This window comes from Triturus cristatus, chromosome 4_2 (assembly GCF_964204655.1).
Source record: "Triturus cristatus chromosome 4_2, aTriCri1.1, whole genome shotgun sequence".
Taxonomy (NCBI): domain Eukaryota; kingdom Metazoa; phylum Chordata; class Amphibia; order Caudata; family Salamandridae; genus Triturus; species Triturus cristatus.
Window position 1 is genome coordinate 533,176,842 of NC_140586.1, and position 24,058 is coordinate 533,200,899.

The window sequence follows — 24,058 nt, forward strand, 5'->3', positions numbered from 1 at the left end:
GCCCTCCGGTCCACGTCGGGCCCCGACCCGAACAAGGCTCCAAAGGCACCCTCGGCACCAACCAACATCACTTTTGGTTTGCCGCCATCCACGGCGCGGAAGATGTTCGAGATCCGAACACGTGTCCGCCAGACAAGGTCCCCATCTACTGGACACTCTACTACTGAGCCTTCACCGTCACAATTCATCGACTCCGACACTGGCAGACTCATGCTCCGAAAACGGAAGGTCACGCCAGAGCAGGCCTTGGACTCTTACAGAATCCCTCTGAAGCAGAAACTGCCTGCAGAGTCGGAACCGGTTCTATACGAACGCTTGCACACGTCCTATCCGGATCCCCAGTCCTTTTCTCCTACGCCCTCCGACATGGACGCAATGGAGGATTACATAGGTGATGATACCACCTACCCTAGGGATATCGATCCTGAAGAGCAGCAGGACCCAGATCAAGCTTGGGATGACTCTGCAGACCTGGGTGCCGCAACAGATACCCAGGACACGCAGCTTTACGGCGCAAAAACATCTCCCACAGAGGACACTGCTGCCTTCAATGCCCTCATAGAACGTGCTGCAGCCAATCATGGAGTGCAACTCCACTCTGACACAGTTGAGGGCACTTCTTGGTGGACACTTTCGCCTCCTCCGAGAGAACTGTCAAGACTTTGCCCATGTTCAAAGGTGTTCTCAAGCCTGCAAAGGACATTTTCAAGGAAACAACCAGGGCACAAGTGCTAAACCCCAGGATTGAAAAAAAATACAAACCTGCGCCCGGGTACCCTATGTACATTAGAGGTCAGTTACCTCTGGACTCCATGGTGGTTGCTAACGCTCGCAAACGAGCCCACTCGCAAACAGGCGATGCTCCTCCCCCCAGACAAGGAGTCCAAAGTGCTGGAGACCTCAGGCAAGAGAATTGCAGCTCAAGCAGCAAACATCTGGCGCATTGCCAATACACAGGCCCTCCTGGCTCGCTATGATCGTTCACACTACGTCATGCTAGAGTCACTACTCCAGCATCTGCCAGACGAATACCAAGAGGCAGTTGAGCTCCTCATCAGAGAGGGACAACTTCTTACCAACGCATCCATTAAGTGCGCACTAGATGCTGCCGACACAGCTGCGAGGGCGATAAACACCACCGTCATGTTACAACGACATGCTTGGTTAAGAATCTCCGGATTCAAACCAGAGATTCAAAACAACATCCTAAATCAGCCAGTCAACCCAGACTACTTATTCGGCCCAGAAGTTGACACCACCTTAGAAAAAATAAAAAAAGACACTGACACTGCAAAGTCAATGGGGGCTCTGCAAACGCAGACATTTCGTTGTGGCTCCTTTCGTCGCCCCGGGAATAGGGGAGCAGCTAGAGGACAGGGGGTCACAGCAGCAATACACTAAAGGGGGCACACAGAGAAACTACGATAAAAACAGAGGTGGATATCGTGGCTCCAGCACCAAGGGCAGAGGACGCGGTTACGGCAACACCAGGTCCTCACCCAAGAACAAACAGTGACGCCCTCTCCCTTCCCCCGACCACATAACACCTGGCGGGGGGAGACTCCAGCGGTTCCTGTCCACGTGGAAAACCATCACCACGGACAGGTGGGTCAGGGATATTATCCAGCACGGTTACTGTCTCGAATTAACCTCCACTCCACCCACAATACCGCCAAAGCACCGTCCTATGTCCGCAGAGCACTTAGCATTATTGCAGCAGGAAGTGCTAAGTATGCTGCAAAAAGGTGCAATAGAGGTCATGCCCGTCAACCAGCAGGGGACAGGGGTGTACTCCCTGTACTTCCTGATCCCAAAAAAGGACGGGTCGCTCAGACCTATACTAGACCTGAGACCCCTCAACCACTACATTCTGTCAGAGCATTTTCATATGCTCACCCTACAGCAGGTTCTCCCGCTGCTCAGCCAGGGAGACTTCCTAGCCACACTAGACCTCAAAGATGCGTACTTCCACATACCCATCCACCCGTCACACAGGAAATATCTCAGGTTCACTATTCAGGGACAGCACTATCAATTCAAAGTCCTCCCCTTCGGTGTGACAACAGCACCCAGGGTTTTTACCAAGTGCCTAGCTACAGTGGCTGCACATCTACGGCGACGACACATTCACGTCTACCCTTACCTGGATGATTGGCTTGTTCAGGCAAAGTCAGCCCAGCAATGTGCCAGCCACATGTCCCTCACCATTCACCTTCTTCACAGTCTGGGATTCTCACTAAATTACACAAAATCACATCTACAACCCGCACACGTACAACAGTACCTGGGCGCGACCATAGACACTCTGGCAGCCACAGCTCAGCCAAATTTAGTGAGGATCAACAGCATGCAACTGCTGATCTCAAAGTTCAAACCTCAACACTCCCTTCCTGCGCGAGTGTTCATGCAGTTGATAGGCATGATGGCCTCCTGCATTTTCATAGTCCCGCACGCGAGACTACATATGCGCCAGCTTCAGGAGTGCTTAGCACGTCACTGGAATCAGGCTCACGGGCAATTAAAAGACCTAGTGTTGGTGAGCGGTTGGGCATACAACTCTCTGCATTGGTGGAATCCACAAAACCTTTGCAAGGGCCGACCATTCCAAGAGCCTATTCCACAAATAATACTGACAGCGGATGCCTCTCTCCAGGGATGGGGAGCTCATGTACTCAGTTACACAGTGCAGGGACTATGGACGACACAACAAAAGAAGATGCACATCAACGTTCTGGAACTGATGGCAATCTTCCTCGCCATGAAGGCATTCAAAGTACACTTGTGCAACAAAGTCCTGTTGATCCGGACGGACAACATGACTGCCATGTACTACATACAAAAGCAGGGAGGAACACACTCTCCACAGTTGTCTCACCTGGCTCAGAGCATGTGGAAGTGGGCCATTCACAGGAACATATTCCTCATGGCGGAACACCTCCCCGGCAAGGACAACCAGATGGCGGATCTGCTCAGCAGACACAGACACCAGATGCACGATTGGGAGCTACACCCATCAGTACTCCAACCGTACTTCCAACAGTGGGGTCATCCAGAGATAGACCTATTCGCCACAAACGAAAACGCAAAATGCCAAAGCTTTGCCGCCAGGTTCCCACATCCACAATCGCAGGGCAATGCGATATGGATGAACTGGTCCGGCAGATTTGCGTACGCTTTTCCCCCAGCGCCATTAATACCGCTGGTGGCACGCAAACTGCGACAGCACTCACTGACACTCATCCTAGCTGCTCCAACATGGGCGCGCCAGCCATGGTACACCACCTTTCTGGAACTTTCCGTGGTGCCGCATCAAAGGCTGCGGATAAAACCTGCACTCCTAACGCAGAGCCATGGCGAAATTCAGCACCCAGATCCGCAACAGCTGAACCTGGCAATCTGGCTCCTGAAGTCTTAGAGTTTGGCTACCTAAACCTGCCACCTGACTGTATGGAGATCATCAAGGAGGCCAGGAGACCCACTACCAGAGCTTGCTATGCAGCTAAATGGAAGAGGTTTGTCATTTACTGCACCCACAATGACATCAACCCGCTAGACGCATCCATTCAAAACATAATCTGTTACCTCTTACACCTATACCGATGCAATCTGGCATACACCTCAATACGCATCCATTTGACCGCAATAGCAGCCTATCTCCAGAACAGGCAGCACCTCTCTTTATTCAGAGTGCCTGCCATCAAAGCTTTCTTGGAGGGACTTAAACGAGTAATTCCCCCAAGACACCCACCCGCACCAGTGTGGAACCTCAACTTGGTCCTCACCAGACTGATGGGTCCACCCTTCGAACCTCTCCACTCATGTGAGATTCAATTCCTCACCTGGAAAGTAGCTTTCCTAGTAGCAATCACTTCATTAAGAAGAGTTAGTGAACTCCAGGCACTAACCATTCAAGAGCCATTCATACAGGTTCACGCAAACAGGGTCGTACTACGTACCAACCCCAAATTCATGCCTAAAGTAATATCGCAGTTCCACATGAATCAAACCATCGAACTGCCTGTTTTCTTTCAAAATCCACAAAATGTCGCTGAGAGAATGGTCCATACACTAGATGTAAAAAGGGCCCTCATGTACTATATAGACAGAACTAAAGACTTTAGGAAGACAAAACAACTTTTCGTTGCCTTTTCTCCACAACACAAAGGCAACGCCATCTCCAAAGCAGGTATAGCCAGATGGATCGTTAAATGTATTCAAATTTGCTATCAAAAGGCTAAACGCACATTAACGATTCCCCCACGAGCCCACTCAACACGTAAGTTAGGGGCGTCCATGGCTTTCCTGGGAAACATTCCTTTACAGGAAATATGTAGAGCAGCCACATGGTCCACTATACATACATTTACCAAACACTACTGTGTAGATGTACACTCAAAACAGCAGGCAGCTGTAGGACAGGCTGTTCTCAAAACTCTTTTTCAGACTGCTGCAGCTGGCACTGGTAGCCGCCGCTAATAGGAGGTACTGCTATGTATTCTATGCACAGATATGAATTCAGCAGCCCACATGCCTCGAACTGAATATGCTACTTACCAGTATGAATCTGTTCTTGGCATGTAGGGCTGCTGACATTCATATCGCCCACCCTCCTCCCCGGCGCCTGTGGCAGCTGCAGCTCTCAGAATTACTGTATAGCATGGTCATCACTTTCTGTATCTACTCCATCACTGCCACAATGGCGAAAAACAATCGAAGGATGGAGAGGATGCCCATGCGCACTGTGGTCCAGGGGAGGAGTCACCTATCTCGTAATACTTCGAAGACTCTTCCAGGACAACAACGTGCAAACATCCGGACCCAACACTAGGCGGCGATCTATGCACAGATATGAATGTCAGCAGCCCTACATGCCAAGAACCGATGCATACTGGTAAGTAGTAAGGGTGGGCGTAGTTCGCGAAGTAGCGCTTCGCGAAGCTACGCAAAGTGAAGTTCGCACTACGCGAGCTACGCGTAGCACTTCGCGAACTGCGTAGTAACATGTTCGCACTGTGCAAGATGTTGTTTTCAATGATTGCACAGTGCGGACAAGCAACCGGCACTGTGCAATCATTGAAAATGGCATCTTGCACAGTGCGAGCTGTAGTTTTCTGCTGCTCGAGTAGATTTTTACTCGAGCTGCAGCTTTCTCAACGCGAACTGGTAGTTTCTCATCGCGAGCGGTCGCGAGCATACGCGACCCCTCGCAATGAGAAACCTGACCTCGCGTTGGGAATCTCGCCGGGAGGTTTATTTTCCATGTTCGCGATCGCGAACAAGGAAAAAGTCTCGCCAGGATGTCATTTTGCTTGCTCGCGGTCGCGAGCAAGCAAAAAATGACCGCAGCACTACGCAACACTACGCTACGCGTGTTCGCACTGTGCTACGTGCAGTTCGCGTAGCGCGAAGTAGCGCGAACTTCGCAAACTACGCGAGCGTAGCGTAGTGCTTCGCCCAGGCCTAGTAAGTAGCATATTCAATTCCATCATCTTGATTTTAGTGGAATTGGGCTCACTGGGTCCGGGTTATGCCCTCTTCCCACAGGTTGGATCATATAGGGGACGTAGTCACCATAAAGGGAAGTAGCCCATTGGTTACCACCCGTCACTCCATTTAACTCCCCTAAATTTAATATTTAGGAGGCCCCCCCTGATGCCAGGAACTTAGATTCAACTGATCCAGAAGAAGAGGACAAAGAAGAGCTGTAAGAAAATGAGAACTGATATTTGCTGTGGACTTTTGGTGCCAAATCTGCCTGCCTGCACCAGTCTGGACAGTTGTAACCAAGTGACCCGTTCTTTAAATAAGCATCTGCCAAGAACCCTGGTAGACTGCCAGCCTTCTCACAAATTGCCAGTAATCTCCCTTGGAGTTGAGGAGTTACTCCCCTGTGGTCCACAGGCACTGAAGAAGCAGAGTCTGGTTCACAGTGTTGCCACTCCCTTGCCAGCCCAATGCAGCAGCCACCCAGGAAGAGGTACCTGTGCCCGATTAGGTCAGATCTGACCCCCCCCCCCTCAGCAAGTGAGAGGACCCCAGGACCGACAGGAGCCTCACAGCACCAATACCCAGGGTACTAGAACCCCTTCAGCAAACCAAGCCTGTGAGTCTAATCTGGATTCCCACTGCACCAAGACGGAACAGCCGTCGAGGGACGTAGGCACTGCAGGGACCACTTCCAGAGTGGCTCAGCTGTCCTGAATTTAGCTCCCTCAACCGGTGAGACCAAGATCCGCAAGGCCCTGCGACTAACTAGCCCAGCCGAGCATACTGCACTGCACCACAGTGCCCCGGTCTGGGTTACTGAGAACAGATTGTGCTGCCTTGCTCCCAGAACCCTTGTGAACCAAGCCCCCTGTTGGGAGCTCCCAGACTTACACCCAAGTCCCCCACTGTATCCTTTTTCCAGATGGCCCCCCTTCTTTCCCCCTGCATCGCGTGCATAGCTCCCAACCCGGCCAGCACCCCTGCAGCTGGACGCCTCCGGGCAGATAACTAGTAACTGCTGGAGGTACTTTAGACCATGGCCCCCTACGACCCTAAGTCCTCCAGAAACCGACCGCAAATAACTGCATGCAACATATGTCTGTTTTTCATCCAAAAGCATTGGTGTGTAAAGACTAATTTAATCAAACATTTTACTTACCTGTAACAATTGATATTTAGAAGTTCATTGTATAAAAATTTATATAAAAATGAGTTTTTTTAGGTCTCCCCTGACCCAGCGCATGTGCTGGTCTGGCGAGACCTTTTGTGAGGGCTCCAAAAAGTGCTACCAGGCCAGCCTAGAGGTACAGTGCATGTGCGCGGGTCGCGCTTTACCCCGATTACTTTCACTTTCGCGGCCGCTTTGATGTTTGATCGCGATCACTTTCGCGGCCGCTTTGATGTTCTCCGTGAGGCTTCAATAGATTGCAGCAGTTAAAACAAGCATTGGCATAGCCAATAGGTCTCGCTTTTGGGACCTTATAAGTGTTTAGTTATGGCTAAACACTTATAAGGTCCCAAAGGCGAGACCTATTGGCTATGCCAATGCTTGTCTAAATTGGTTTAGGATCTATTCTCTAGTGTGTGCCTCATTAATTGCCTCTGTGAGTACAGCAAATGCTTAGCACTACCCTCTGATAAGCATAAACTGCTTTACACCACAAGAGCTTTCAATATTCGCATTTTTGCCTCTAAACTAATAAAGGTTGCCTGGACTCTTTATACAGTGTACCTTGTTTTGGTCCACTATATAAAGAGTCCGCTTCCTACAGAGGCCTGTTGGGTTCATAACTGGTCTCATTATGAACGGTCCAGGCTTGACAACTACTACCTGACCTCTGCCACTCCCTTTGACATGAACACCTAAACTCAATTAGCCTTTATAGTCTAACCTCTGCAGTTCTCCAGCATTGGTATCTTTAACAAATTCACATGCTTTTAATATTCCTTGCCATAGTCGCTGGTAGAATTGTTCATGACCGTAAACTATTAATTTTGCATATGGCAATACAGTAGCATTTATTTGAATGCACATTCCCCTCAATGTAAACTGACCAAACCTTAACCAGTGATGTTAAATTGCTTAATGATCCACTCTCCCTAGACTCCACAATACTGGAGATTACATATCACACGTGTAATGTGTTTGAACATAGAAGGTGAGTCCCGAGGGGTGCAGGGGGAGCCAAATGTGAACCCATACATTATACGAGCACCTTTTATTTTCCGTCCAAGAATATGCATTCATATTTATCAAAATTAGAGTAAAATGAAAAGTCATCCTTTCATTGGAGGCAAGATTGCTGAGAGTTAGATGGAATTAAAATGCAACCTATATAGTGTTAACAACTGTATATTCAAAAGCGAATGTACTAGTGAGCAATCATTGGAGACGAGATTGAGAGTTTAGTAGGAAGATACTACGATTAATTTTCTTCCATGTAGTCTCAAGTGGCGGTTTACTAGTAATCTCTTCCTAGAGCCCACTTATTGAAGCATTCAGCTGCTTTTTTCTTATCCCGCCTGTTTATATTTCCAAGCTTCATGGTGCTCCTTGCTCTCCAAATCTAATCCATTACTTATATGTGCCAGGCTTCTCTGGAGAGAACACATTCTGACCGTTCACCAGGGCTGCTGAAGCTGGTCCTACCCAGGGATAAAGCCAGAGATTAAATTTGGTGCTTTCCCACTTGGGTGCTTCTCGAAACAGTAATTAAAACAGAGCTGTGGCAAGCGATTCCAGAGTACTTCAATATTAATCAGTGTCATGCGTCTGCATCACCTGGAAGTATTTAAGGCATATATGAGGGACATTTGCATAACTAAGCAGCAGTGGGAGTTGAAGTCTATACGCTCCACTACAGAAGCTGGAGACTACAATAGATAAACTGAAGAATACATTTGCAGCAACTGGGGTCATGAGTCTCTCCAGAAACAACTTCTGGAGACGCTACTGGAATATCTGGAAGTGGCAGGTAGGAAGCTAAATGTGGTATATATGTGGCACCATATGCAACTGGGAGGGGGAAAAGCTTGGGAAGACCCTGCCCAAGCTCCTTAGACCGCGTAGGGCATCACAAATTATCATAGTCGAGTGAGACAGTAGGGGAAGCACATATGAGTGGGTAGATGCTTGAGATGTTCAGCTACAATTATGAGAACTTGTATACCTCACAATCAACCTTTGGTAGAACTTTTATACTGCTATAAAGATCTGCAAAGCAATTGAAGACTTGGTAGAAGGGAAAGCTCAGTGGATTGATGGACTACCAATGGAGTTCTACAAAGCATTTATTGATGTATTAGCCCCAGACCTGCTGCAAAAGTATGAGGAACCAAATAAAAAAGGAGAACTTTCCCCTAGAGTGTTTGAGCTCTCAATGTCCCTAGACTCCAGGCAGGGAAGGATACAAATCAATGCTCCTCATAGAGGCAGCTACCGCCAGTTACCCCAGATGCTAAGACACTAGTGAAGGTACTACCTATCCTGCTGATGCCATAAGTGAGTTGCATTGTCACGTGAGTTTCACCTGGGTTTATTCGTGAATAGTTAAATGCATCTGATCTACGAAATCCTTCTAAAAATCGGCAATAGAGAGAGTGCCCTTGGCAGAGATTATGCAGGGAAATTACTCTGTATACTTTGTAGTTCCAAAGCGGGACACATATTAGCCCAATTCTGGGCCATCTCTTCTTAAATTCAGAAAGACACAAAATACATAATGCCAACACTACAGGTCATCCCATGGCTGTTAAAAATACTACATGGCAATTATAGACCTATGGGACACTTATTGGCACGTTCCGGTGAACCACAAATTGTACCTGCAATTCGTAGTCAACAAAAACCACTATCCATTCAGGATAATTCCCTACGGTATAAAGTCCACACCCTGACTGTTTACAAAATGTCTGACGGCAGTTGCAGCATCCCCAAGAAGGAATGGGATACATGTTTACCCCTACCTACACGGCTGACTGGTCAAGGCAAGCATGTTCTACCAGTGCAAGAGAAGAGGTAGGACTGTCATGGACACCCTTCACAGACTGGGCTTCTTGATAAAACTAGAAAAGGCATCAACGCAGCCGGAGAGAGAGAAACTCTGTCTGTTGGCAAAATTCAACACAGTGGAGGGGAGTGCCTTTCCACCCTCAAGAGGATTTAAGCATTCAAAGAACAGGCTCACCGCTACTGCAAGGCTCAGCCTCAGACAGTGAACACTGTGGGGGAGGGTTGAACACTGTGGGGTGGATGAGGGACATGATAATGCATCTCACTAATTCTCCCATGCAAGACTAACTCAGAAATCAAATCTGGACTGGTTCCAAAATCAGTGTTCACAGGCAACAGGAGGTTAGGAAGATCTAGTGGTTCTAATACAAAAGGTACAAGAAGAGATGACCTGATGCAACGTGGACAACATAACAGTGGGCAGGACTTTCATACAACCAACTCCAACGGTGACCATCACTGTGGAGGTGTTCCATTCTGAATGGGGAACGCACATGGGAGAGCTTGCATCAGAGGATTATGGAAAGTGGAAGAAGTGATCCAGCACATAAATGTCCTCGAAGTTAAAACTGTATTTCTGTCTGTAAAGGCTTTCCAAACAAAGGTGAGGGAAAAGTCATGCAACACAACCAATTTTTTTAACTGAAAAAACCAGGAGGGACAAGGTTGCACGTGTTGTCAAAACTAGCCCAGGAGATTTGTAGATGGGCTAATCGGAGAATAACCTTGCTCGTAATACACCTGCTGGGCATAGAAAACGGGAAGCACAGATTGAGCAGGCTAGCATCCTTATTGCACAAATGGGAGCTAAGCAAATAAGTCCTGCCAAAGGGGTTCTATCAGTGGGGCAACCTGAGGGCAACCCCAGAAAATGTAAAATGTGAAGCCCTTGCATCTAGTCATCCACACCATCGCTCCCTAGAGAATGCCCTATTGATAGACTAGTCACGGAGATTTGCGTATGCTTTTTCACCAATTCTTCTCATACCTGTAGTGATGAGCAGGGTCATTTGTGATTTGCTTACAAATCACAAATGACCCTGCTCTTAATTGCCTCACTCTGGGCAAGACAATTGGCTCTCAGACCTAGTGGAGATGAAGCAGTGAAACGTAAAAAGACTAACATCAACACACATCCTACACTCCATGCAGGGAGGTAAGGTCCAGCACCTAGAAAACAGCATCTTGAGTCTAGCGGCCTGCTCCTGAAGACCTAGGTCACCTGGACCCCTTGCAAAGCATTCCATGGACATCCAGCAGGCCAGGTACAAGAAAATGCTACATATCAAAATGGAGGATTAATGTCCTAGGGTGCAGAGAAAAGTATTTGTTCACATGAAAGACACTGGATACCACAATACAACATACCTCACAATTTAACATATGGTTCCCTAAAAGCACACATGGCAGCAAAAGTAGCCTATGCAAGGGGACATGCAGTGAGAAGTTTCTTCACATCACCTGTTATTAAAAGGTTACTAGAAAGAGCTAAGAATATAGCTCCACTCACATCAGCACCGATGCCCATGCGTAAACTCCACCTTGTTGCTGACAGCTAATGAAGGACTCTTTGAACCGCTTCACAAGGCAGAACTAAGGTTCCTAACCTGAAACACCGCTTTCTTAATTGCTGTCACATTGGTGAGAGGGCTCCTGAAATCTGGAGTACAGAAGGACAGGGTAGTCATGCAGACCGGTCAATGCTTCCCTTCAAAGGCAAATCGCCACTACACATGTTTCAAGCAATTCAGCTCTTGGGCTTCTTTCAGCAACAAAAAATGGAAGCCGAAAAACACACTGTAAAAGCGAGATGTGCATGGGGCGGTAATATACTAGCTAGGAAGAAAGAAGGAAGTCGGAAAGGGAAGTCAGTTCTTCATGTCATTTGCAACTTCATACAAAGGCTCACTCGAGATTAAAGGCAAGATGAATACTTCAAATAATTAAACTGTGCTACCAAAAGGCAGGTGTGTGTTTAGAGGTAGATCCAGAGCGTGTTGAGAAAAAGGGAGCTACTCTGTCTTCCCTCGCAAACAATCTGTTAAACAACATGACTGCCACAAGGTCATCTGCCCACAATTTCACAAAACACTAAGTGTAGACATCCAAGTGAACAATGAGTCACAGGCGTGACCGAGATTACTGAAACATCTGTTTGTCACTCTTGGAGATGGGTTTGAAATGAGGTTAAGCTTGCAAAGATACCTCTAATGAATCAATGCGCAGCATGTGGATTCATAAACGATGAATTCACGTGACCCACTTGTGTAGGAAAGTGCCCCTTTTTGCATGGTTGCCCCCCACTTTTTGCCTAATGTTGATGTACTTTGAGTGTGCCCTGAGTTCCTGCCAACCAGGTACCCAGGGCCTATGTCTTTCCCCAAACTGTACTATTGCAAAACCCAATTGGCAACTCCCTGGCTACATGCAAATCCTTTGTAAAAGATGCCAATGGTACCAAGGGCACTGTGACCAGGGGCTGCAGCACTTATTGTGCCACCCTTAAAGGCCCTGTACCTTCAAAAACACACACTCTGCCGTTGCAGGCTACATGCTTTGGTGCAGAACAAAGTGAAGAGTTGACATGGCACACATCCCTGTGTGCCATGCCTACAATACACTGCCCTGGCCTATTTTAAGCTACCCCTATAGCTGGTTGCACTACACCAGTGATGAGGGTACCGGTGCATGAACCCTGTACCCCTACAGTGTCTAAGTCAGTTCTTAGACCTTGTTAGTGCAGTAATGCCATAAAAAGTGTATGGTCTGGGAGTTTGTCATCCTTGTCACCATAATGGCTTTACTGAAAACTGGGAAGTTTGGTATCAAACTTCTCAGATCATTTAAACCCGCACTGATGCCAGTGTGGGATTTATTGAAAAATGCACTCCGAGGGCATCTGAGAGATTCCCCCTGAAAAGTGATTTAAGTCTAGTGTCCTGGCTGAGTGGCTGCTCGCCAGCTGCCAATACCAGACCTGTTTCTGGACCCCTGGGTTGAGAGCCTGCTGCTCTCTGTACACTGAAACAAAGCACATCCTGGGACGAGGTGCCAAGCCTCCTCCCCAGGATGGGCAGGGTCCACAAAGGGAACGCTTCAAAGGATTGCAGCCTTTGTGAGCTACCCAGCCATTTGCTGCTCCCAGCGACTGGCACCCACTGGTTCTGACCCCCCACTTTGGGCGGGAAAACCAAGTTAAGAGGAGAGGTGTGCACTCCTTTTCCAATCCTACCCCCCAGGTCGGGGAAGCGAGCTGAAGCGCAACTCTCATTCCCAGCCATCTTGAGGATGGGGGGGGACTCCACCAACCAGAGTGAGGCTTACGCCCGCCCCCCCCCCCCCCCCACTGGAGGGTGGCATAATGGGGGGTGTATCCACCCCAAGGAAGGAACCCATTCGTCCTAACCTGTACCTACCTTTAACACCCCTAAATTTAGTATTTAGGAGCAACCCTGAACCTTGCCTCAGACCAGAAGGACCAAAGAGCCGTGCTGAAGAGTACGACACCAACTGACTTGGCCCCAGCCCTATCCGCCTGTCTCGACCTCGACCGACTAAAGCAAAATCCCTGTGTCCTGCAACCCCCAAGAACACAGAGGACCTGCCCTGCCTTTACAAACCAGACTTTATTTCCCGTGAGCACCGGATTTGCTCATCCACACTCTGGCTCCGGCCAAATCTTTGAGTCTGCATCCTATGCCCACGGCCTGAGTTAGTGGCCCAACACCATGAGGTCTCCCCGGTGATCCTGACCTGAGATCTGATGACCCCTCACGTGCCTCAAGTCTCCGACGCCTGCAGCCCCTTTCTGGACTCTGTGCACACTATACCTTACTTTGTTATTGTATATACAGAGCCAGCTACCTACAACCTCAACCCTAAGAAATGATGTGCAACAAAGCTAAGACGAGACTACAATATCTTTCAAACCTAGTAGGAAGCCCATAAGGACAAGATCAGGACAAGACAGGTTGCCCAGGGGAAAAATAATCTGAAAATGGCAACCATGCACCCGGGCATCCAGGGCTCACGTCTGTCATAGAGGGATGGATATGGCACAAAATGTCCATAGACTACTATCCCCAACCAGCATTTGGTAATGCCAATTGTAGTAAGCTGGCTCTGTATATACTATACCAAAATGAGGTATAGTGTGCACACAGTCCAGTGGAACCCCAAAGGTTGGCAGAGGTAAAAGTAGACTACACCTTACGCTCTTATTTGTGGTAGTGTGGTCGAGCAGTAGGACTGTATCAGAGGGTAGTGTTAAGCATTTGTTGTACTCACTGAATCAGCAAATTATATCACACACTCAAAGACTGAACTTCAGAACAATTGGTTTTGTATAAAAATATTCTTTTAGTTATTTTCTTTTCTAAAACCAAGCAAGCCTGGCACAGGTAAGCAATAAATACTTTAGTAATATGCAGTTTGTACACAGTTTAATTTGCAATTGTATGTGCACTTTGTTTGGATGACAGTAGTTACTGATAATGCAATGCTTTTAAGAATACAGTACATATAATTTGTATAGACTTTTTAGTAGAATGCCAAGTAGATTAGTTTACAGATTACTTTTCTTACACAGTGCAGTATACCTGGATACTGCACTGGGAAATTTCCTGTAAACAGGTAAGTAAAAGCGTTTTTGTTATTTAGTTAGTTTTACTGGTTTTCATAGATTTTCCAACTCCACACTCAGTCAATGTTATCCTATGGAGGAAAATAGTGTTATTGGTTAACAGGTAAGTACTTTGTTGTGGGAGTTGGTATTCTGGGGTTAGAATCTGAGGTTCCCCAGCGTCAAGGATGCCCTCTTGTTACACCCTCAGCGGCACTAGGGCGGCCGAGTGCAGAGTGCTGAGGCCCAATGTTATCCAATGGGGTAAAGGGGGATAGGGGGCCTCCGGTTGGTGGCTGTCGACAAGCAGGCCACTGGGTTGTTGGAGCAAAAGCTCCTGGACTTAAGCTCAGGGCAAATGGGGGTTTGAGCCAGCACAAAAGGTGCACCCTCATTGGCACTGGGGCGGCCGGGTGCAGAGTGCTGTTTTATTGTTGGGAACCCTGTAGATTTCAATGGGGATTCTCTGGTTTGCAAACAAACTGCAACCTCTGGGACGAAGGTCTTCTGGGTGTGACCACCACTTGGAGATGTAATTTGGGATACTGGGGGTTGGTTTGACACTGTTGGTTGGTCCACCCAAGGATGTGGGGAGTCTGGTGCAGGGGTGCCTTTTACAGTCGGATCTTCTTACCAGCTCCAGGTTGCTGGTGGGGGGACCTTCCGGTTTGAGGCTGCAGGCGTCAGCTAGAGGCAGATCAGGGGTCACCGTATCTTGGGGCAGGGTCACTGGGGAGACCGCCTCTTGGTGTTGGACCACTCCAACTCTGGCCGTGGGTGTCTGGTGCAGACTCACTGATCCTGCCGAAGCTGGAGTCTGTTTGTGAACAAATCCGGTGTTCACGGGAGACCATCTTTTCTTTTGAAGGCAGGGCAGGTCCTCTGGGTTCTTGAGGCTGCTGGATGCAGGGCACGCCAGAGTTTCGTTTCTGCAGGTTCGAGGTGGGGACAGACTGGTAGGGCTGGGGCCAAGTCAGGGGACGTTCTCCTCTTGTTAGCTTTGGCACGGCTGTTCGGTCCTCCTTTTCTTCTTCTGGTGTCTTGTCTGAGGCAGCAAGGTTCAGGGGTGCTACTAAATACTAGATTTAGGGGTGTTCCAGGTAGATAAAAAGGTTGAGACTAACTGGTTCCTTCCCTGGGGTGGGTGCACCCCCTATTATGCCACCCTCCAGTGGAAAGGGGCATAAGCCTTTCTCTGGTTGGCTGGCTCCCCCAATCTGCAAGATGGCGGGGCCTGAGAGTTGTGCCTCACCTCGCCTCCCCACCTGAAGGGTGGAGTTGGCAGAGTAGGGCTCACTTCTCTTCCTCACCTGTTTATCCCGCCCGTTCTCCTGCCCAAAGTGGGGCTCCGAACTGGTGGGGACCGGTGGCTGAAAGCAGCAAGTGGCCTGGGGAAGCTCACAAAGGTGGCAAGCCTTTGAAGCTTCCTCTTCGTGGACCCTTCCCATCCTGGGAGAGGAGGCTTGGCACCTCATCACAGGATGTGCATAGTCTCAGGCCCCAGAGAGCAGCAGGCTCTCGACCCAGGGGTCCAGAAACATGTCTGGTGGTGGCACCTGAAAGCAGCCATTCAGTCTGGACACTAGCGGTATGTCGTTTTTCAGGGGGCATCTCCGAGATGCCCTCTGTGCATTTTTCATTAAATCCCACACTGGCATCAGTGTAGGTTTAATGTGCTGATAAGTTTGATAGCAAACATCTCCGATTTCAGTGTAGCTATTATGGGGCTGTGCAGTTCGTAATGACAAACTCCCAGCACCATAAACTCTTAATGGCAGCACTGCACTTAAAATGTCTAAGAATGGACTTAGACACTGTAGGGTTACAGGGCTGATGCACCTGTACCCTTACCACTGGTATAGTTCACCCAGCTAGAGGGGTGACTGATCTATGCCAGGGCACTGGATTGTAGGCATGGCACACATGGATGTGTGCCATGTCGACTCTTCACTTTGCAGGCTGCGTGTTTTAGCGTAGAACAAAGTCAGTGTGTGGGTGTAATGGTACAGGGCTTCCAAGGGTGGCACAATCAGTGCTGCAGCCCTTAGAGGTCTACACTGGTCACAGTACCCTGGGTACCTGTGATACCATTTACCAGGGGCTGACCTGTGGCTAGAGATGCCAATTGGGTTTTGTTTTCAATGCAGGTTTAGTGAAAGAACATAGGCCCTGGTTACCTGATTAGCAGGAGGAGCCCAGGCCACACTCAGTCAAAGCACATCAGCAGTTCAGCAAAAAGTGGGGACAACCATGCAGAAAGAGTACACTTTCTCACACCAATGGGTCTGGTTTTATAGGAATGTTGTATGGTAATATGAAGCATTACAAAATCGCATGTAGGTTAATGACTGCCTTCCTCCCCTGTACTTCTGCCAGAGACAAATGACCTAAATTATCTAAGATCTTTTGCATTCCAATGTCGTGTTTATGTTCCTGAAAGTTCACGCTAAGGGAGCTAGATAAATATACAAAACCATTACAGCTGTGGAAAGGGCAAGCCCTCTTGTGGAAGCACACAACTTCTGGCCAATCAAAACATGTACTCCTAGCTACCAACATGTGGGTAGATGCAAAGCCCCTCTCCATTGTTGCTCAAATAGTTGTTTGGTGACAGCTGCTCTGTCAGGTCGACATGAAAAAGGGGGACTAAAAACAGTATGCTAGACCTGACAGCTAGGTGGCGGAAAAATGCCCACTTATGATTCCAGAAATTTCTTGGAGCTGCAGATCTACAGATACTGGCGAGTAACCATTTCGTTATATATGTAAGAATGTTCATTAACATTTAGCTACTGGTGTAGTTGGTATTCACCTGTGTAAATGGGCTCCTTTTTTTTTTTTTTTACTTCAGGAATGCATGGTGAATAAATTCAAAAAAACATCTATGCGTAAGGCACAAACCGTCCAGAATGAAGCAGCCAATAGTTTACAAAAGAACATGATGGAAGGTAAGTCATTTTAATTTAATATGACACATTGTGAATAGATAATTTCATACATTGGTATTTATAGATTTTAGTAGACTGCCATAGTTTTCCTAGTTTTTTGGTTGTCGCGATCATTTAAGCAGCCAAGTTTTACCTAAATTTTCCATCCAAAGACCACAGGACAGTGCCTACCTGTATGTCAAACATGCAGAATGGTTAGTTTTGTTAAAGGAATGTTCGAGGCATATGAGCTGCAGATTACACACTTGTGCATAGATCGCCATCTGGTGTTCGGCCCGGATGTTTGCAGTTTGTTTTTCCTGTTGGAAAGTCTTTGGAAGTCACGAGTTCGGTGACTCCTCCCTTGGATCGTATTGCGCATGGGCTTCGGCTCCATCCTCAGTATGTTTTTTTCCGCCATCGGGCTCGGATGTAATCTTCGCGCTCCGGTTCCGAACAGCTTCCAGTTTGACGATCGACGCGCAATCCTCACCCCACTTCAGGGTATTGTTTTCGATCTCCCCACTCGACGCACCTCTCATCGGCAAGACCTTCGGTTACAGTTGTCGACAGCGGCCTTCGGGCCTACCTAAGCTCCGGTCCAGGCTAATGGAAAGGACTCCATTTAAAAAGTGTCCTCGATGTGGGTCAAAATTCCACCACACCGATCTCCACGAGGTGTGCAACCTCTGCCTCTCCCCTGAACACGAGGCTCGAGATCCTTCCGGTCCAAGAAAACGATTCGGGACCGAAGTGCCAGAAGGACCATGGCACACACTTCGACGGCGATCCCGGACGACCTCTTCTGGGAAGGCGTCGACGCTCCGGAAGAACACCACACCGACGAGGGACTCGTCAGCGCCTCCGAAGCCGACGATTCAGACGTGGAGGACATCACTCCGGCACAAAGGGTCGTGAGTACTACTATTCCCCCCCCCCACACCCCTCACACACTCGCCGGCACCGAAAAAGGCTTCGGTCACGCCTTCGGGCCTAAGCAAGACCAAAGACACAGCTTCCCACACCGCACCTTCGGGCCGGTAAAGAAGCCGATTAAGCCTTCAGGCGGCTCGAGCCAGCCCACCGTTGGAGCCGATAAACACCCTTCGGCACCGAAAAAGAAACCGGCCTCCATCTCGACACCGAGCCCCACACCGAAACACTCTGGGTCGAGACCCAGCTCCTCGGCACAGACTCCATCCTCTGTACCGACAAAAGCCCACAAGGCCACCGGCACCGACATTTCGAAGCCGAAATGCATCTCGGCGCCGAAGAAACAACCGGAGCTCCCAAAGCATGGTCCCAAACAGCGATCCAGCACCGATAAGCCTAAAACATCAACGGCCCGACGCCCTCGGCGCCAACAGACCAACCAGCCTCTCCAGGACTATTTACACCGGATCCCTTACAAAAAACATTAACTAAGGATCCCAAAACTGGACAGTTCGAGGCATATGAGCTGCAGATTACACACTTTTGCATAGATCACCATCTGGTGTTGGGCCCGGATGTTTGCAGTTTGTTTTTCCTCTTGGAAAGTCTTTGGAAGTCACGAGTTTGGTGACTCCTCCTCTGGTTCGTATTGCGCATGGGCTTCGGCTCCATCCTCAGATTGTTTTTTTTCCGCCATCGGGCTCGGATGTAATACTTCGCACTCCGGTTCCGAACTTCCCAGTTCACCGATCGACGCACAAATCCTCGCTCATCGAGCTTCTTCAAAGATATAAATCATCTTACTCATCTTCTCTTCGGCACTTCTTCGATTCCGGTGGTCGGCGGCCTTCGGGCCTATTCCAGCTCCGGTCTCGGCTGATGGAAAGAACTCCATTCAAGAAGTGCCCTCGATGTGGGTCCAAGTTTCCCCACACCGTTCTCCATGAGGTGTGAAACCTCTGCCTCTCCCCAGAACACGAGGCCCGAGACTGTCCCGCCTGCAAGTCTTTTCGCTCAAAGAAGACCATTCGAGATTGACGGGCTAGACGCAACATGGCGCACTCCTCGACCTCCGCTCCAGTCGACATCTTCGGGGACGACGTCGAAGCTCCGGGACAGCAGGACATCGAACAGGAGGACGACTACCTCGTCGGCGCTTCCGAGGCAGACGACTCGGATGTGGAGGACATCACCCCGGCGCAGCGGGTCGTGAGTACAATTCCCCCTCCCACGCCGATACCGAAAAAGGCTTCGGTCACACCTTCGCCTCCGGGCCTAGGCAAGACCAAGGACACTGCTTCTCACACCCCACCTTCGGGCCCGGTAAAGAAGCCTAATAAGCCTTCCGGCAGCTCGGGCTCGAGCCAGCCGACCACCGGTGCCGAGAAACACCCTTCGGCACCGAAGAAAAAAATCGGCCTCCACACCGAACCCGGTACCGAAGCCTTCAGGGTCGAAACCTGCCCCTCCGGCGCCGACCAAACACCACAAGACCCTCGGCACCGACACTCCCGTGCCGAGACCTTCTTCGGCACCGACCAAAAAAACTGAGGTTCCAAAGAAGCACGCTTCGACAAACCTAAAAAGCCGTCGGCCCCGAAACCTTCGGCGCCGACCGAACAACCAGTGTCACAGGAGCTTTTCACACCGGATCCTTTGCAAAAAACCCTCACCAAGGATCCAAAGACTGGACACTTGACATGGTCTTCAAAAAAGAGACACTTGGACAAGCCAGCTCCACCTCCTCCAAAGAGAAAGGCCATTGCTACCTCTCCTTTCAGGGTGACTTGCCCACCTCCTCCTCCTCCTCCACCCTCTCCACCTCCACCCCCACCCCCTCCACCTCATCGTTCCCCCACCTTGTCTCCTGTCCCAGACGATTTGGGGGACCCTTACTATGATCCAGCAGATGTGCCACAAGATCCCACCCCTACTGGATCTCCAGACCCTTGGGATGATTATAACAATCCGGACATCCCAGATGTCCCACAGGATGACCTTTATCCATCTAGGCCATCCCCTCCTGAAGATTCCTTGGGTTTTCACCATTTGTTACAACGGGCGGCACACTACCACGGGGTGGAGTTACATACCGACCCAATGGAGGAGGATTTTCTCCTAGACACCTTTGACGATGCACATAGGTCCACTGCCATTTTACCTATGTTAAAGGGCGTAATTAAACCTGCCCCTGAGGTTTTTAAAGTCCCAGTCAGGGCCAGGGTCCTAAACCCTCGGATAGAGAAAAAATACAAAGCCGCCCCCACAGACCCTTCTTACATTAAAGGCCCTGCACCATTGGACTCCCTAGTGGGATCTACAGCTAGGAAGCGCTCAAATTCTCAGGCGTCCGGCGAGGCGCCCCCCCCTGACAAAGAATCCAAGCTCCTAGATGCGTCAGGGAAGCGCACTGCGTCACAAGCGGTCAATATCTGGCGTATTACCAATACGCAAGCACTGTTGGCCCGTTAAGACAGGGCGCATTATGATGAGTTAGGACCATCATGCACCATCTCCCTGAAAAGTACAAGACAATAACCAATACCTCGATACGATGTGCCCTATATGCAGCAGATACAGCCTCCAGGGCCATAAACACCAGTGTCTTCTCCGTCGCCATGCCTGGCTCAGGGTATTCAGGGTTTAAACCAGAGGTTCAAGCCTCTATATTACATCACCCATTCAACCAAGATCTATTTGGCCCCAAAGTAGACGAAGCCCTACAAATGAAATGCAAAAAGATACAGACACGGCGAAATCTATGGGAGCCCTACAAACACAGACTCCCAGGCGCTCCTCTCGCCGTTCTTCCTTTCGGAGCACGGGCAGAGGCTACTCCTCGGACAGTGCATCCACGTCCTATAAATCCCCTCCTCAATCTACCTTCACGAAGGGTTATCAAAGAGGCGGATACAGAGGCAATAATAATAAGGGCAGAGGCAAAACAAATACCGCCCGCTCTGCCATACCTCCTGCCCAATGACTTTCCCCCGCTCCCTCCAGACCATTCCACTCCGGTCGGAGGCAGACTACAACATTTCCTTCACGTCTGGGAGACAATCACCTCAGACAGATGGGTGACACAAATTATTCAGTCAGGGTATTGCCTAGAATTGTTTACCACAGAAAGCTGCTCCTAGTGAAGTGTGACCCTACTACAGTTATAAAACTATTGTGAGTTAGGACTGTGAGAAGTTGGCCTGATGTATGATGTCACTAGTTCTAGTGTACACCTTATATCAGTCCAAATACCCTTATGGTGATTGGTTGTAAAGTCAACCTTATAGACCAGCTATCCTAGTGGTAGCATGGACAAGAGCAGTCTTAGGCTAAACTCTGAATGGCATGTGAAGCCAGCTGTGATACCATATATAATCCCTTGAATACCAAATGAAAGGACACCACAACAGATATATATATATATAAAATAAAGTGTATTTATTCTAGTCAAACCCTCAGCACTCTTTATGAGATTAGAGGTAAGTACAACACAGTCTTATTTAAGCATACATTAAGTCACACAGGTAAGTAATACAGTTAGGCCCTAGGGGCCACGCAAACCATATACTAAGTAAGTGGTATAAGGACCACTGTCACGGAAATAGAATAGGCCTAGGCCTAGGGAATCGCTGGGGCTACACTACACTAGCGTTAGTTAGGCCCACGGTATTCGTGTGCAGAGTGGAAACACTCACGCGTAATGCGTAAAAGTCAATAGCAATAGTACAGTTTAGAAAACGGTAGATTTAGGACACTTCCGGAGTAGCTAGGAAGTTGAGACTTGAAAACTAGACACTAGGATAGTCACTATCCTGATGAGCACCGGAGTACCCAAGTTACCTAGCCCACAGGCTGCGGGTGCATAGGGGTGAAGATGCGTCTGTTTTCGTCGTCGACTCCTATGGATGCCTGAAGAAAGATGCTGACAGGCAGTCAGTGAAGAGTGTCCGGTGGATCCCAAGGCTGGGATCAAGAAGAGAGGAAACCTGCAAGCAGAAGGGACAGAGTCAAGGTCACTAGCCAGTGACCACGTGGAACCAGGAAGGAACCAGGCGATGTCGTGAAGATTGCAGGTGAAGGTGAAGCTTGTCGCTGCAGCCAGGAGGACCAGGAAGCGTCGAGGACGACCAGGGGGCGAGCTGTCCCACGAAGGCTCTTGCTGTCGGCGGTGTCGAAGTTGGACTAGGACTCACCAAGCCTTGGCAAGCGGAACCCACGAAGAACGGAGGACTTGCTTCTGGTGCAGACCAGGAAGGTCTGGGGTGCTTCTTCTTTGCAGAGAAGCGGGAGCCAGTCTGGAGGAGCCAAACCAGCGCAGAAGATTTCAGGGTGCGTCGTCACAAAGGCCACTAGCCAGCGGGCAAGAAACCGGACAGACGCGGCAAGCAGGAAAATGCAGAAGGGCCCCACGCAGGACTCGTGGAGTGTGGGGGGCTGATCTTCGGTGCAGATGGTGCTTGGGGTTGGGGCTTCTCAATCCCCGGTGCACAACTTCGAGGGTGCCTCAGAAGCTGCGCTTTAAGTTACTAGCCACTTTTCCCAGGTAGCCGGTCCCACGTCGCTCGTCGCCTCCACGGATCTCAGCTTTGCTGTGGATGTGGATCAGGGTCGGAGAAGTCTGGAAGTCAAGGCTCTGGTCGGGCTCTGCAGTCGGTTCCTCGTAGAACGTGGGCAAAGCAAAGGGTAGTCTCTTGATGGTGCCTGTTTGCACAGGGTAGCCACTCCTTGGCTACAAGGGAGATTCTTCAGTCTTCTTCTTTCGTCGAATGTCGAAGGTCCAGAGTTTCTGTTCAAGTTTGCAGGTTCAGGATAATCTAAAGTCTTGAGGCCCAACTCCCACTCTTATACTAATCTGGGGGGCTGGGATACCTGCTAGGTCACGCCTTATGGGTGGGACCTGGGAGGGGGTGGTTACACCCACTTCCCTTTGTCCAGTTTCGCGCCAGAGCTGGGGCTGGAGTGCCCCAGCGCCGGTTTGAACTGGACTATGCAAGGAACACCTTGTGTGCCCCAGGCATGTCTCATTCCTTTCAGCCCACCCTGCCCCAATACACTAAAGGCTGTCTGGGGAGGTGCTAGCACCTCCCCAAGCAGGAACCCTATTGTCCAGGCCTCCCTGGCTGGGATCACTCCCAGCAGCAGGAGGTCAGACTTGTGTCTGTGGCAGCAGCATCCATTTTGTGATGCTGAGGCTTTGGTTAGAGTTAAACAGCAAAGTAGGATTTTAACATGTCTCTCCCTCTAGAAGGGAGGAATAATATCCTCATCACCAGAAATGGTATGGGGGTATTATTCCAAAGTGTTAGACACCTTACACGACATGTTTTGATAAAGCCAAACCATAGTTACCATAACCGTCTAAGATTATAAGGCACTTTAAGAGTATATGGTAGGCTATATCATAGAACAGCTATAAGGACATGGTTCCGAAAGCTGCAGACAGGCTCAGGTCATGCCTAGAGCACCATCTCACATGTTACCAAGCACTCTGCCTCCAGGATTGTTAAGGCCTGCCATAGGAGTGACTGATAGGTACACATGTGTCTATATGTAAGTTAGGTATAGGAATACTACACCTAAGCAAGGGGTGATTACACGACCTTGCCCCAGCTGAGTGATCAGCCAGTTGTGTCAGAATGGAAGGCCAGACCAGGGGTGGCATAATACATGCTGCAGCCCCTGGGAGGCCTAGGGTACACCTATGCCCTGGGTACCTAGGGTACACTGTACAGGGTCCAATAAGGTGATCCTTACCAATTGGTTATGTACCTAGGGTACATGGAGTCCATTTTAAAGAGAGAGCAGACAGCCTGAGACCCTGAATGGCAGGATCTCAGGCCAACTAAGTCGAAAAACCAGCTAGACACTAGGCAAAAAGTTGGGGGTAACCATAGTCAGATATCCACCTTCCTACAAGGACATCTCACAAAAAGTAACGGACTGGTCTCCCACACCACCTGGTGTCATGCTTCATCATCGGCCAGTCCTCGCCCTCCAAAACCTTCGTTTGATGGAGGGCGGGCATACACCTGGAGACAGGGATGCACTTCTAAACTAAAGAGTGGGGGCCCGTGAGAT

At 49.3% G+C, this 24,058-nt stretch overlaps 1 protein-coding gene across 1 annotated transcript in view; it reads left to right on the plus strand.

Moving 5' to 3' along the window:
* The window catches only part of LOC146834664 (DBIRD complex subunit ZNF326-like), a 228,115-nt gene that overhangs the window by 91,780 nt on the left and 112,277 nt on the right, over positions 1–24,058 (plus strand). Inside the window, exon 7 of the mRNA XM_085602152.1 lies at positions 16,972–17,068. Within this exon, the coding sequence (XP_085458278.1) occupies positions 16,972–17,068 (97 nt within the window). The remainder of the gene's footprint in view (positions 1–16,971; positions 17,069–24,058) is intronic.